The sequence below is a fragment of the Salpingoeca rosetta genome (genome assembly GCF_000188695.1).
Source record: "Salpingoeca rosetta unplaced genomic scaffold supercont1.43, whole genome shotgun sequence".
Lineage (NCBI taxonomy): Eukaryota > Choanoflagellata > Craspedida > Salpingoecidae > Salpingoeca > Salpingoeca rosetta.
In genome coordinates this window covers 23,320-36,033 of record NW_004754891.1, presented here as the reverse complement: position 1 = coordinate 36,033, position 12,714 = coordinate 23,320, and the positions used below count along the sequence as shown (strand labels likewise).

The window sequence follows — 12,714 nt, the reverse complement described above, 5'->3', positions numbered from 1 at the left end:
ACACAAACATCACACTGCACAGCCACACACAATCAAGACAGCAACCATTGGATATGAGCGAGGGCAGTGAGGTTGCTGTGCGCGGGCTGCATGCGTCGCCATGTCTGGCAGCGCACAACGGCAGCGACCGCGTGCACCACATCTTGATTGACTTGCGAGCGAGCAAGCAGCGCATGTGCGACCTGTCCATGACGGCGACGCGCATGCGTGAGGCCCTGCAGGCCGTGGAGGGGCTGGCGCTTGACCACGTGCGCGACTGCAACTCCGACAACGCCGCCGTCGCCTTCCTGTGCAGCAACGCGGGCTCGTTCGGCACCGTGCGTGCACTGGCAACGGGCTTGTGCACAGTGGACATCTCGCTGAGCCTCACCGCCGGCGAGGAGCCCATCACAGAGGAGCAGGTGGCCGAGCTCAAGTCGACGCTGCAGCAGGTGGTGGACGAGACGTGCGGCGGCAGCGAGGCAAGCGCCGAGGCCAGCACCGCCACCAGCACGCGCAGCAGCAGCAACACGGTGCCCAGCAGCGCCCAGCATAACGAACCCAGCGAGGATAACGAAACCCAGACCAGCGTGTCTGCGAAGGTGTTCCCGCCCATTGTGCGCGGTGGTGCCTTTGACCCGTACGTGCCGTCTGCGGATGGCCTGCTCATCCAGTACGACTTTGACAAGACGGTCTTCCACGAGCAATCCCCATACCAGGTATGGCATATAGATGTGTGTGTATGTGTATAAGTGTGTGCGTGTGTGCATATGTGTGTGCGTGTGTGTATGTGTGTGTGTGTAAGTGTGTGTGTGTGTGTGTGTTAGCGTGTGTGTAAGTGTGTGCGCGTGTGTGTGTGTGTGTGTGTGTAAGTGTGTGTGTGTGTGTGTGTGTGTTGGGCACAACGCGTGTGCTGACACTTCGGTGTCGCCTGCACTTTGCCTTGCTGTTGCTGTCAAAGGACGTGAAGATCATGCACTCGCGTCAGTTTGGCAACATCCTTCTTCTGGACGACGACGTCAACCTCGGCGAGAGCGACATTGCCTACACCAAGGTTCGTGCGCGCATGTGTGTGTGTGTAGGTGTGTGTGTGTGTGTGCGTATGTGTGTGTGTGTGTGTGTGTGCGTGCGTGTGTGCGTGTGTGTGTGTGTAAGTGTGTGCGTGTGTGCGTGTGTGTGTGTGTGTGTGTGTGTGTGTGTGTGTGTGTGTGTGTGTGTGTGTGTGTGTGTGTGTGTGTGTGTGTGTGTGTGTGTGCATGACTTTAGTTGATTGTCGCGGCAGTGGGTGCAGTCAGCAAGCACGTGCTCACAAGCTGACACACCTGCTGCTCGCGTATCTTCCGTTTGCAGGCCATCATGGGCTCGGGCAGTATCGACTACACGGGCAAGGACGTCCTCATCTTGGGTACGACCATGCCATGCGACCTGCCAACTCATAACGCACACCTCTAGCCACTGCGCGCCTGCTTACTTATGAGTCCCTGCGCCTCATGAACACCGTTCGCTGCACAGGCGGTGGCGACGGCGGCATTCTGCGGGAGATTGTGAAGCTCAACCCCAAGATGGTGACCATGGTCGAGATTGACCAGGTGCGTATGCGCGCGCGCGCGTGTGTGTGTGTGTGTGTGTGTGTGTGTGTGTGTGTGTGTGTGTGTGTGTGTGTGTGTGTGTGTGTGTGTGTGTGTGTGTGTGTGTGTGTGTGTTATGACATTGAAGCCACCATCAGGACTGAGAGAATGAGACACGTGTGTTTGCACCACACGTCCATATCCAGGTTGTGATTGACGCGGCCAAAGAGCATCTTCGCGGCATTTGCGGCGACGCCATGGACTCGCTCACAGGCGACAACTACGAGGTGTGTGCGTGCGTGCGTGCGTGTGTATGTGTGTGTGCGTGCGTGTGCCCGTGTGTCCACGTTTTACCCACTCACTCACTCACTCACTCACTCACTCACTCACTCACTCACTCACTCACTCACTCACTCACTCACTCACTCACTCACTCACTCACTCACTCACTCACTCACTCACTCACTCACTCACTCACTCACTCACTCACTCACTCACACAAACACACACACATTCGCTTTCTCTGTTCGTCCCTCTCAGGTGTTGGTCAAGGACTGCATTCCCGAGCTTGAGCGCTGGGGCAAAGAAGGTGCGCTGCGGTATTTGGCCTTTTTCCATTCGCTGCTCCCTCTGCCTCTCCTCCTCCTCCACCACAATTACACACTGTCCCTCACTACCACCACCACCATAACCACCACTCCCGTCACCACCTCAGGCCGGGCGTTTGACGTGATCATCAACGACCTGACTGCCATCCCCGTCACGCACTCTCCAAAGGGCTCTGACTGGGACTTCCTCAAGCTTGTGCTGCAGCTGTCCATGACGGTGCTGCGCCAAGGCGGGCGGTACCTGACGCAAGGCAACAGCTTCAACATGCCCCAGGCCCTTGCCATGTATGAGCAGCAGCTCACCACCCTCCCATGCAAGCTCAGCTTCACTAAGGTTGGCGCATGTGTGTATGTGTGTGTGTGTTTTGTTTTGCATGTGTGTGTGTGTGCGTGTTGTGTTGTGCTGTGCTGTGTTGTTGTTGCTGTGCCTGTGTGTGTGTGTGTCTGTGTGTGTGTGTGTGTGTGTGTGTGTGTGTGTGTGTGTGTGTGTGTGTGTGTGTGTGTGTGTGTGTGTGTGTGTGTGTTTGCGTACGGAAACGGTCAGAGATGGTGTCGGTGAAACTGCGGGCGCCGCTCCTCCCCCCCCCCACACACACCACGTGCCCTTGCAGGAAACTGTGACAGTGCCCAGCTACCACGAGCAGTGGGTGTTCTACAACGTGTTGGAGTGAGTGGGAGGGAGTAAATTGTGCAAGCTTGAGCAGACCAACGTAAGGAGCACTACTGGGATTGCATGGCATATCAAACATGCACATGCGTAACCACACCACCGAGACGCACCGCTCACAACGGGGTTTGTGTCCTTGAAGTTCTTCCACTGCGATTCCCAGCGTGACTCCTTGTGCATCACCACGCCGGTCGCATCCCTCCGCACGTGAACGAGAACACAGGATGTGTGAGTATGTGATGAAAGCAACGTCCAATAGGAGCGGCGGGAGCGCCAGGAACGCAAAGAAGCAGCCCACGTTCACGCTGGCGTGTTATGCAACACAGCGCACAGCGCACAGCACATGCGCACACCACACACACACACACACACACACACACATACACACACACACGCACACACACACACAACACAGCCCAACACAGCCCAACACAACACACAACACACACGACAGCACAACGAAAACACACTTGTTCTCTTCGATAGCCTTGGCAGGGCGTTCGATGGACGAGCGCCTGCGGTCTACAGGAGCTTGGTACGGCTTGGAGCGGTCGTAGTGGACGTTATCCTCGGTCACCTGTGACTTGAGGTGGTGGAACAGGTCGACCAGCTTGCGAATGGGCCCACGCAGCTCCTCCTTCTGCTCCTTCGCCCTGTCAGGAAAGGGAGAGGCAGGAAGGGGAATGCAAGGAAGTGTTTGAGTTCATGGGGTGAGAAAGATGACCTGGGTGGGCGAAGGTAGATGAAGCGTGGATGAAGCGTGAATGAAGCGTGGATGAAGCGTGGATGAAGCGTGGATGAAGCAGCATGAAGGAGGACGAAGGTGGATATGCAGCGACGTGCAGCGACGTGCACCATGCGCAAGGCAGGGCACCATACACTCACTCGCTGCCAGCGCCGGACGCCAATGACGACGCCTGCTGCTGCTGCTGCTGCTGCTGCTCTTCCTGGGGCTTCTGGCTCTCTTCCTTCTTATCCTTGGCTGCCTTCGCAGCGTGCTGAGCGGCGTCCTCGTCGTCGCCTTGCTTCTTGTCCCCAGTGGAGGCGAAGCGGACCGTGGATTGTGCACCTGCTATCCTCACCACACCTTGATGCGCAGCTGCCCTTGCCCTCGCAGCGTGCGCTGCGGACACAGAAACGGGCGCAAGTCGCCTCAGCGACAACCGTGACAGCACCATCGCGTGGGAAGCAGAAGCAGGAGTTTGTAGCCGTGGTGGGTGGCAGCGTGGTTGCTTTTTGTTGCGGGTGAATGTGCTGCTGTTCTTGCTGCTTGTTGCTTGTGTTGGCCGTGTGGCGATAAACAAACGAAAACATTCGCAAATTTTCACAGATGGACTGAATTCAGTCGGGTTACATGGCTGTGTGTGTGTGTGTGTGTGTGTGTGTGTGTGTGTGTGTGTGTGTGTGTGTGTGTGTGTGTGTGTGTGTGCATGTGTGTGTGTGTGTGTGTGTGTGTGTGTGTGTGTGTGTGTGTGTGTGTGTGTGGAGGTGTGTGTGGAGGTGTGTGTGGAGGTGTGTGTTGCGAGCAAGACACGTGTACAACCACAACTTTGTTGGGGCGTTGTATTGATTTGGTGGTTCAACTAACGAGGCGTCAATGAGCAACGATTAAACGAGCGTAACAAGCACTAGGAAAGAACGAGGGCGGTGAGCGAGGTGGGGAAGGGAAAGGAGGGAGTGAAAGCATGGGACAAACAGCGCACGCGTGTATGGGCAGGATGGGAAAGCAAACAAGCAGCGCAATCGGTGATGGCAGCGGAAATCAGACCAAACCAGCCATGGTGCTGCAGTTGCTGTTGTCATTGCAACCATGGGGGTGTACTTGTCCTCGTCGTTGGTTGGTTGGTTGGTTGGTTGGTTGGTTGGTTGTTGTTGTTGTTGTTGTTGTTGTTGTTGTTGTTGTTGTTGTTGTTGTTGTTGTTGTTGTTGTTGTTGTTGTTGTTGATTGTTGGTTGTTGGTTGTTGTTGTTGATTGTTGGTTGTTGTTGATTGTTGGTTGTTGTTGTTGTTGTTGTTGTTGTTGTTGTTGTTGTTGTTGTTGTTGATTGTTGTTGTTGTTGTTGTTGATTGTTGTTGTTGTTGTTGTTGTTGTTGTTGTTGTTGTTGTTGTTGTTGTTGTTGTTGTTGTTGTTGTTGTTGTTGTTGTTGTTGTTGTTGTTGTTGTTGTTGTTGTTGGTGTTGGCTGTTGGCTGTTGTTGCGACTAGAGGCTGTGGTCGTAGACGGGTCCGTTGACGCGAAGAATCCAATACGCAATGAGCCGGAAGCCAACCGCCATGGCCAGCAGCACGACGATGTTGACGCCAAGCGAGAGCTCGTCCAGGTTGAAGTAGTTGAGGACATCGCCACCAGCGGCAAAGCAGAGCGGCCCGCCATCGTCCATGGCCGTGCTGTTGGTGCCGTTGTTTGACATGGCGCACGACGGGTCCAGCGGCTGGCCATCAAACTCGTTGATCATGATGGCAGCAAAGCCGTACCTATGTGATGGCGGGAGAAACGCAGAAGTGATGTACAGTGGATGTGAGACGGCACGAGGAGGTGAGATGTAAGGTCACGAGAAACCTCGAGACAAACGACATCACGCCAACACACACACGCACAAAAACACGCACACACGCACAAAAACACGTACACACGCACAAAAACACACGCACACACGCACAAAAACACACGCACACACATACCTGCACACACATACCTGCACACACACACACGCACGGTCACGCACTTGAGGAAGGAGAGGTAGGAGAGCCATGAGAGCCAGCTCGGGATTTGGTTCACGCCAATAAAGTATCCGCCAAACAGCATGCTCGTCACGCTGGAAGATCAATGCGTGGTGGGTGTGAGGGCGCGAAATAGATGGTGAGTTGGAAGATGAGGGTGAAGGGGAAGAAGGGAAGAGGGTTAAACGAGTGGTGCGGAATTCACATTGGAGTGATAAAGCAGGTGAGATGGGTATGATTGGCACGCATATGAGTAAGCGAGGAAGGAAGCAAGCAGGTCAACTTGGTACATGACGCACATGAAGGCTGGAGCAATGGCGCCTGCTTGCTGAGGGTCGTCCGCAATCGCTGCCGGCAGGAACGCAAGGGAAGTTGAGGTGCGAGGGAGATGAGCAAAGGGAAAACAAATACTCTGCTCACGGGCGAGAAGAGGGGACAAGACAAACAGAAGCAAGGGTGGCGAGGGACGTGCACTGTGCAGAAGGCAGTGTTGCACGCATGCAGGCGCGTGCACAGGCAAACGAACAAACAAACAAACAAACAAACAAACAAACAAACAAACAAACAAACAAACAAACGAACAGGCGCACACACACACACACACATACACACACACACAAACAAACAAGTAAGTGCATACACACAGGCGCACACACAGACGCGCGCGCGCAGGCACACACACACACACACACACACACACACACACACACACACACACACACACACACACACACACACACACACACACACACACACACACACAAGCCGACCTGAGACGATGAGGGCCAAGCCTTCAGCCGTGAGGGAGACGCAGAAGACGATGACAACAAAGAGGAAAAAATGGTCCGCGCCATCTCGAAGACCGACCATGAAGTAGGTGATGACGGCAAACAGAAGATTCAGCAGGAACGTGCGCGGTAACTCGGCCACCGTCTTTGCCCAAAAATAGGCGCCGACGTGGTAGGACCGCGACGCACGCTCCTTCAACACCACAACGCGCTCAACAGGGAACACAAACAGGATGCCTGCGGTTGAAGAGTTGAGGGGATGGGTCATTCGAGCAAAGAGGGGAGGGGATGTAAGCGATGTGCGAGTGATATGTGAAGGCTTGGTCATGGATAGAAATGTGGTTGTCTTCGTCGCAAACAAGAGGTACCCACATAGCCACGAACACGCATCAAATACGGATAAGAACACACGCACACACACGACATACACACACGACATACACACACGACATACACACACACACACACCGAAGATGCTGCCAAAGGACTGGTTGACGACGACGAAGAAGAGGGCGCCGGCGATGGCCTGCACAGAGTTGCTGGAAATGCCGTCGCCCTCGTTCAGCCAGATCACCCCGAGGATGATGGAGAACAGCAGCGTCTGGCCAAGACTGGAGAAGTTGTTGATCTTGTCGCGCAGCGTGGCCCGGATGGACCGCTGCGTCAACAGCGCCACCTGCCGCCCAAAGCTCGTCGTGTACTTTGGCGGCGGCTTGCCAGCGCTGCCGCCCAGCTCGCTCTGGCGCGCCTGCTTGGTGAGGATATCGCTCACGTCCGTCACCACGGGGTGCTGCTGCTGGTAGGCCAAGAAACGGTCGCCGATGTAGTCGATGCGTTTCTGCGTCGTGCGCTGGGCTCGTGGTGAGCGCTGATCAAGCGAGATGAGGTCGAGAAAGTAGTCGGCCGGGTTGAACTCCTCAGGGCACTCGTACCCAATGCTGCCAAAGTAGCCAACCTGCCACGGTGACGTTGGTGGTGTTGATGATGGTGTTGGTGATGGTGTGTGTGATGGTGGTGGTGGTGAGAACGGGGTGTGTGTGTGTGTGTGTGTGTGTGTGTGTGCGTATGACGAGAGCACAAAGGGACAGCAAGTGAGGGACAGGGAGTGTGTGTATTTGTGATGCAGCAGAGCCAGGGTGGTGATGTCTTGTGGGTGCATATGACTCACAGCATCTGCTGCCGGTCCAAAGTACATGCTGCACCCCTCAGACAGGAGCATGAGCAGATCAAACATCTGGAAGATGGACGAGCGCGGCTGGTGTGTGTGTGTGTGTGTGTGTGTGTGTGTGTGTGTGTGTGTGTGTGTGTGTGTGTGTGTGTGTGTGTGTGTGTGTGTGTGTGTGTGTGTGTGTGTGTGTGTGTGTGTGAGTGCAGGCGAGGGTGTTGATGATGATGTGTCGAAACAAGGGTGAGCTCGTGCGGTTTGCACGACGTGGGCAAAGTCACAGCGCAGCGTCAGCACAACGGCATCACTCACGCAATGATGCACGCACGCATGCCCGTACCTGGTGGATGGTGGCGATGATGGTGCGGTTGCTCTTGGCGAGGGTGAGCAGTGTCTGCATGACGTTCTGTGCGTTGAACGAGTCGAGGCCTGTGGTTGGCTCATCCAAGAAGAGCAACCTGACAGCAACAGTAAGTGGCCAGTTGACGTGTTATGTCCCCGTGCAGGTGTGGTGCAGACGGAACCGAGGCACTGATGGCACGGATTGCACACACGCAAGCAAGTGTGCACAAACACGCACGCAGGTGTGCATGACACTTACACACACACACACACACACACACACACACACACACACACACACACACACACACACACACACACACACACACACACACACAGACACACACACATGCGTTCACGTACGAGGGGTTAGTGACCAGCTCTGTGCCGACGTTGAGGCGCTTCTTCTCACCGCCAGACACGCCGCGAATCAGCTCGTTGCCCACGTACGTGTCTGCGCACTTGGTCAACCCAAGCTCTGCAATGACACCGTCCACCTGCGCCAGCTTCGCCTCGCGTGACATATGCACCGGTAGCCGCAGCATGGCAGAGAGGGTGATGGTCTCGCGAACGGTGAGGGTGGGGAAGAAGCAATCCTGCTGCAACACATATGCGCTGATCTGCCGGAACGTGTTGAAGTTGCGCTTCTGCCCGTTGACCAGAATGGACCCGCCACTGCGTCCGTGTCCAGCTGCGGACAACCGCCCGGCCAGCATGTTCAGCAGCGTCGTCTTGCCTGAGTGCGTGTATGTGTGTGCGCGTGTGTGTGTGCGCGTGTGTTTGTGTGCGCGTGTGTTTGTGTGTGTGTGTGTGTGTGTGTGTGTGTGTGTGTGTGTGTGTGTTACAAGGTGAAAGGTGCGATCTCAGATCCCACACAGCAAGACACAGATCCCACACAGCAAGACACGGCCGCCAACCCCGCCCCAAATGCTCACCTGCACCCGAGGCGCCCATGATGGCGAGAACTTGGCCTGGTTTCACTTCGCCGTTCAGGCCCTTCAGGATCTGTTTCACACCCTAGGCAAGGCCACACAAGCAGGTCGACAACTCAATAAGTACGTGACGTGACGTGTGCCTGCAGGTAAGCTGCAAGTGTCCTGAGGTGCGACTGAGTAGATGCCAACGAACATGGCACAGGCAAACAACACCACCAACAAAGCAACTCTCGTCTGCTGCCTGTTGAACCTTACCTTATGCTCGCCTTTTGTCACATCCACTTCGTAGGTGACATCGGAGAACTGGAGCACAGTTGGGTGGCGCGTGGTCTCCGGCAGTGCAAACTGGCTCTCGCGGTGGTGTTCGCTTCCACCGTTGCTCTGCTGCTCGGCATCATCGGCCAGCGTGCCCAACACCCTCGGATCAAACACCAGCTCTGGGTCGCCTTGGAAGAACTTGTTGGCCACTCGCTGCTGCTTCGACTTCACCTGCGCCTGCTTATCGCTCAGTGATGTCGCCTCCCTTCCATGCACGCCGTTGCTGACAGCATCGCCATCATCACCATCGTCATCGACGACAGATGCGCCAGTCGGTGGCGAGAACGAGAAATCCACCACGCACTCTTCCCCACGCTGCGTGGAACGCGTTGACTGTGGGGAGGGTGCAGCAGCGTTCGGGCTCGTGGGCACCACCTCATCCACGTCGACGATGCTGCTCATGGTTGAATCGGGTGGGTGTTCCTTGGTTGGCGTGAGTGGTTCGGGAGGACACCAGCTCGTCTTTGCAAGCAAGTGCGTGCAACCGCGTGCCGTCGTTGGAGGAGCTGGTGATTGACACTCGTCATCTGATTCAATGGCAAAATAACCACGGCAGAGACACAAAAAAAATAAAGGCGAAAACCACGCCAGTTCTTCTTTTCCCTCTCTCTCTCTTGTGCACTGTGCACTGCAACCACCCTCACAACCTTGCCACTCTTCTGTTTCTCCCCTTCCCCCTCCCCTCCAACCAAAGCAACCAACCCCACTCCCCTCTTCCTCTCCCTGTTTGTCTCTCCCACTTCGACCATCTCCTCGATCGTCCCCTCTTCCTGGCACCTCGCCCCGCGCCACCAAGCCCTCAAGCCCTCAAGCCGACCGTCCGCACCACACGGATTGCCCACTGAGCGGTTGACCTCCAAGTCCAACCCCCCCCCCCCCCCACACCGCTCCACAGGCTCCACACACACACAGAGACACAGCCATGGCTGACCAGCGACTGACGCACGGCGTGTCCGTGGCAGCTGTGCGGCGGTTTCTGGGTGATCTGAAGCGCGAGTTCCCCGACACGTACACTGAGATGACCACGGAGGATGCCTGCAAGCAACTGGTTGTGCCACGCACGCGCCAGGACAACTGCGCCTACGTCGAGCAGCTGCGCAAGCAGTCGCCAGAGCACGTGAACAAGGCCACCGTCTTTGTGTCACACGCTTGGCGGTACAAGATCGCAGACGTGCTCAATGTCTTGCTGGAGTTTGCGGAGGAGCAAGCAAGGAAGGACGACGGCCAGCCGGTGTTCTTCTGGTTTGACCTCTTCATGAACAACCAAAACGCCAACGTCACGGCTAACCTCCCACAAGAGTGGTGTGTTGTGTGTGTGTGTGTGTGTGTGTGTGTGTGCGTTTTGCGCGTGCGTGTGTGTGTGTGAAACTCTTGTGCTCTTCAACAACCACTGCCACACGCACACAGACACGCACACTGTTCCCTCACAAAAGCTAGAACCCCTCCCCCTTCTTCCCTGTCCTCCTCTTTCCATCCTTTCCTCTCCCCCTTTTCCCTTTTGTCAACACCCAGGTGGAGCACGACGTTCAAGCAGTCGATTGCCAACATTGGCCATGTGCTGCTGGTGCTCATGCCGTGGCGAGACCCTGTTCCCTTGACACGCGCGTGGTGTTTGTGGGAGATCTTCTGTGGCATCAGCAACGAAGGCACAGAGGTCACCATCCAACTACCCAACAGCGAAGAACAGGCACTCGAAAACGCCATTCGCGACGACTATGAAGCCGTCACCGACACACTGGTGCGCGTGCAGGCACAGCGAGCCGACGCCTTTAACCCCCATGACAAACACATGATCTTCACGGCGATCGAGTCGTGGGCGGGTGGCTTCAGCGCAGTCAACCAGGCCGTGAAAGACCAGCTGCGCGCGTGGTGCCTGCAAAAGGCGGTGGGTGCCGTCGAAGCAATGCGGGCACGCGGCGAGGACAGCACTGATGCTTTCGCAAAGCTGCGTGGTGAGGTTGGAAGCGTGTTGTTGCAGTTTGGCGAGCACGACAAGGCCATTGCCTACTACGAGACAGCGCTGGCGGTTTACCTCCGCACTGAGGGGGAGAAGGGAGGGAACGTGGCGGCGTTGTACAACAACCTCGGCGCCGCCTACGCCGACAAGGGCGAGTACGACAGAGCCGTCCAGCTGTACGAGAAGGCGCTCGCCATCACGGTGGAGGCGTTGGGTGAGAAGCACCCGAGCACAGCCGACACCTACAACAACCTCGGCAACGCCTACTACAGCAAGGGCGACTACGACAAGGCAGTTGCGTTTTATGAGAAGGCCCTCGCCATCAGGGTGGAGACGCTGGGTGAGAAGCATCCGAGCACGGCACAGACGTACAACAACCTCGGTATCGCCTACCACAGCAAAGGCGACTACGACAAGGCGATTGCGTACCATGAGAAGGCCCTCGCCATCAAGGTGGAGACGTTGGGCGAACATCACCCGAACACAGCAACCACGTACAACAACCTCGGCGAAGCATACTACAGCAAAGGCGAGTACGACAGAGCCATTGGCTGCTACGAGAAGGCCCTCACCATCAAGGTGGACACAGTGGGAGAGAAGCACCCGAGTACAGCGAGCACCTACGGCAACCTCGGCAGCGTCTACCACAGCAAGGGCGACTACGACAAGGCCATCCAGCTGTATGAGAAGGACCTCGCCATCACGGTGGAAGCGTTGGGCGAGAAGCACCCGAGCGTAGCCACATCGTGCTTCAACATTGGCCTGCTGCACGACAAGCGCGGGGACAAGGAGCAGGCCTGCGTCTACGTCCAACAGGCGCTCAATGTTTTCGTGGTCATGCTTGGGCCAGACCACCCACACACACGCATGGCAGAGTGCGAACTGCAACGCATTCGCGGTGACGACGAGCCCGATGACGGCGGTGCACGCACGGCCGATTCCCTGGGCGAGGATGAGGAGAAGGACAAGGAGAACGACGAGCAGAAGCAGCAGGAGAAGCAGCAGGAAGGGAGCGGTGATGACCAAGTGCAAGCTGTGGCTGGCCAGCAAGATGCAGCAGACGAAGACGAGCCGCAGGAGCGTTCTCCACAACGGCCTCCGGCCGGCTGGTTGCGGAAGCGTGGGCGACGGAGGGCCGCCTTTCGCCCGTGCTGGTGCAAGCTTGACGACAACGGCCACTTCGCGTACGGCAAGTCGGCTTCAGGCACGGCCAAGCGACGCATCTCCCTTTCCAACGTGCTATCAGCTGAGCTCGCCCATGGTGACGAAGAGCTGCACGTTGCTGTTCCTGGCCGCACATTCGTCTTCCGCCTGCACGCGCGCTCTGACACCTCGCTCGCTGACTGGTGCACCGCCATCAACAGCCGCATCAACGCCACCACTTGACTGTGTGCTGTGCTGTGTGTGTGTGTGTGTGTGTGTGTGTGTGCGTGCTTGCTGGTTTGCCTCTTTGCTCCTGTCTTTCCTTTACGTGCTTGCCTTACTCTCTTCACGCAATCCAACCGGCTGACAAGCAACGAGCATATACCCTACCACGCCACACGTCAACCAAACAAGCAAGCAACAACCTACCACGCCACACGTCAACCAAACAGGTCTACTTCCCTCAACCCATCCACGCATCAGCTCCAGGGCGCGGCCGGTGGCACATGTCTCCATCAGCACG

The 12,714-nt window shown here is 56.5% G+C and overlaps 4 protein-coding genes across 4 annotated transcripts; 2 read left to right on the top strand and 2 right to left on the bottom strand.

The window, feature by feature from the left end:
• Positions 1-53: 53 nt before the first annotated feature.
• PTSG_11290 (spermine synthase) lies at positions 54-2,826 on the top strand (the record flags this gene model as incomplete). The annotated part of the gene is made up of 8 exons (XM_004987594.1): positions 54-698; positions 941-1,033; positions 1,330-1,384; positions 1,492-1,568; positions 1,754-1,834; positions 2,088-2,136; positions 2,263-2,489; positions 2,767-2,826. The coding sequence occupies 8 exons, from the start codon at positions 54-56 to the stop codon at positions 2,824-2,826; spliced, it is 1,287 nt and encodes a 428-aa protein (XP_004987651.1).
• A 112-nt stretch (positions 2,827-2,938) lies between these two features.
• On the bottom strand, positions 2,939-4,000 carry PTSG_11289 (uncharacterized protein; the record flags this gene model as incomplete). The annotated part of the gene is made up of 3 exons (XM_004987593.1): positions 2,939-2,993; positions 3,293-3,475; positions 3,708-4,000. The coding sequence occupies 3 exons, from the start codon at positions 3,998-4,000 to the stop codon at positions 2,939-2,941; spliced, it is 531 nt and encodes a 176-aa protein (XP_004987650.1).
• Positions 4,001-4,945: 945 nt separating this feature from the next.
• Positions 4,946-9,645, bottom strand: PTSG_11288 (ATP-binding cassette transporter G2). Its single transcript, XM_004987592.1, has 10 exons — positions 9,029-9,645; positions 8,774-8,855; positions 8,202-8,574; positions 7,837-7,954; positions 7,500-7,586; positions 6,800-7,286; positions 6,314-6,568; positions 5,843-5,891; positions 5,549-5,638; positions 4,946-5,297 (listed from the first exon to the last, which is right to left on the bottom strand). Exons 1-10 carry the CDS (start codon positions 9,491-9,493, stop codon positions 5,024-5,026), a joined length of 2,280 nt encoding a protein of 759 aa, XP_004987649.1. The 5' UTR covers positions 9,494-9,645; the 3' UTR covers positions 4,946-5,023.
• Positions 9,646-10,013: 368 nt separating this feature from the next.
• On the top strand, positions 10,014-12,520 carry PTSG_11287 (mbre TPR repeat protein; the record flags this gene model as incomplete). The annotated part of the gene is made up of 2 exons (XM_004987591.1): positions 10,014-10,393; positions 10,604-12,520. The coding sequence occupies 2 exons, from the start codon at positions 10,014-10,016 to the stop codon at positions 12,432-12,434; spliced, it is 2,211 nt and encodes a 736-aa protein (XP_004987648.1). The 3' UTR covers positions 12,435-12,520.
• Positions 12,521-12,714: the final 194 nt, after the last annotated feature.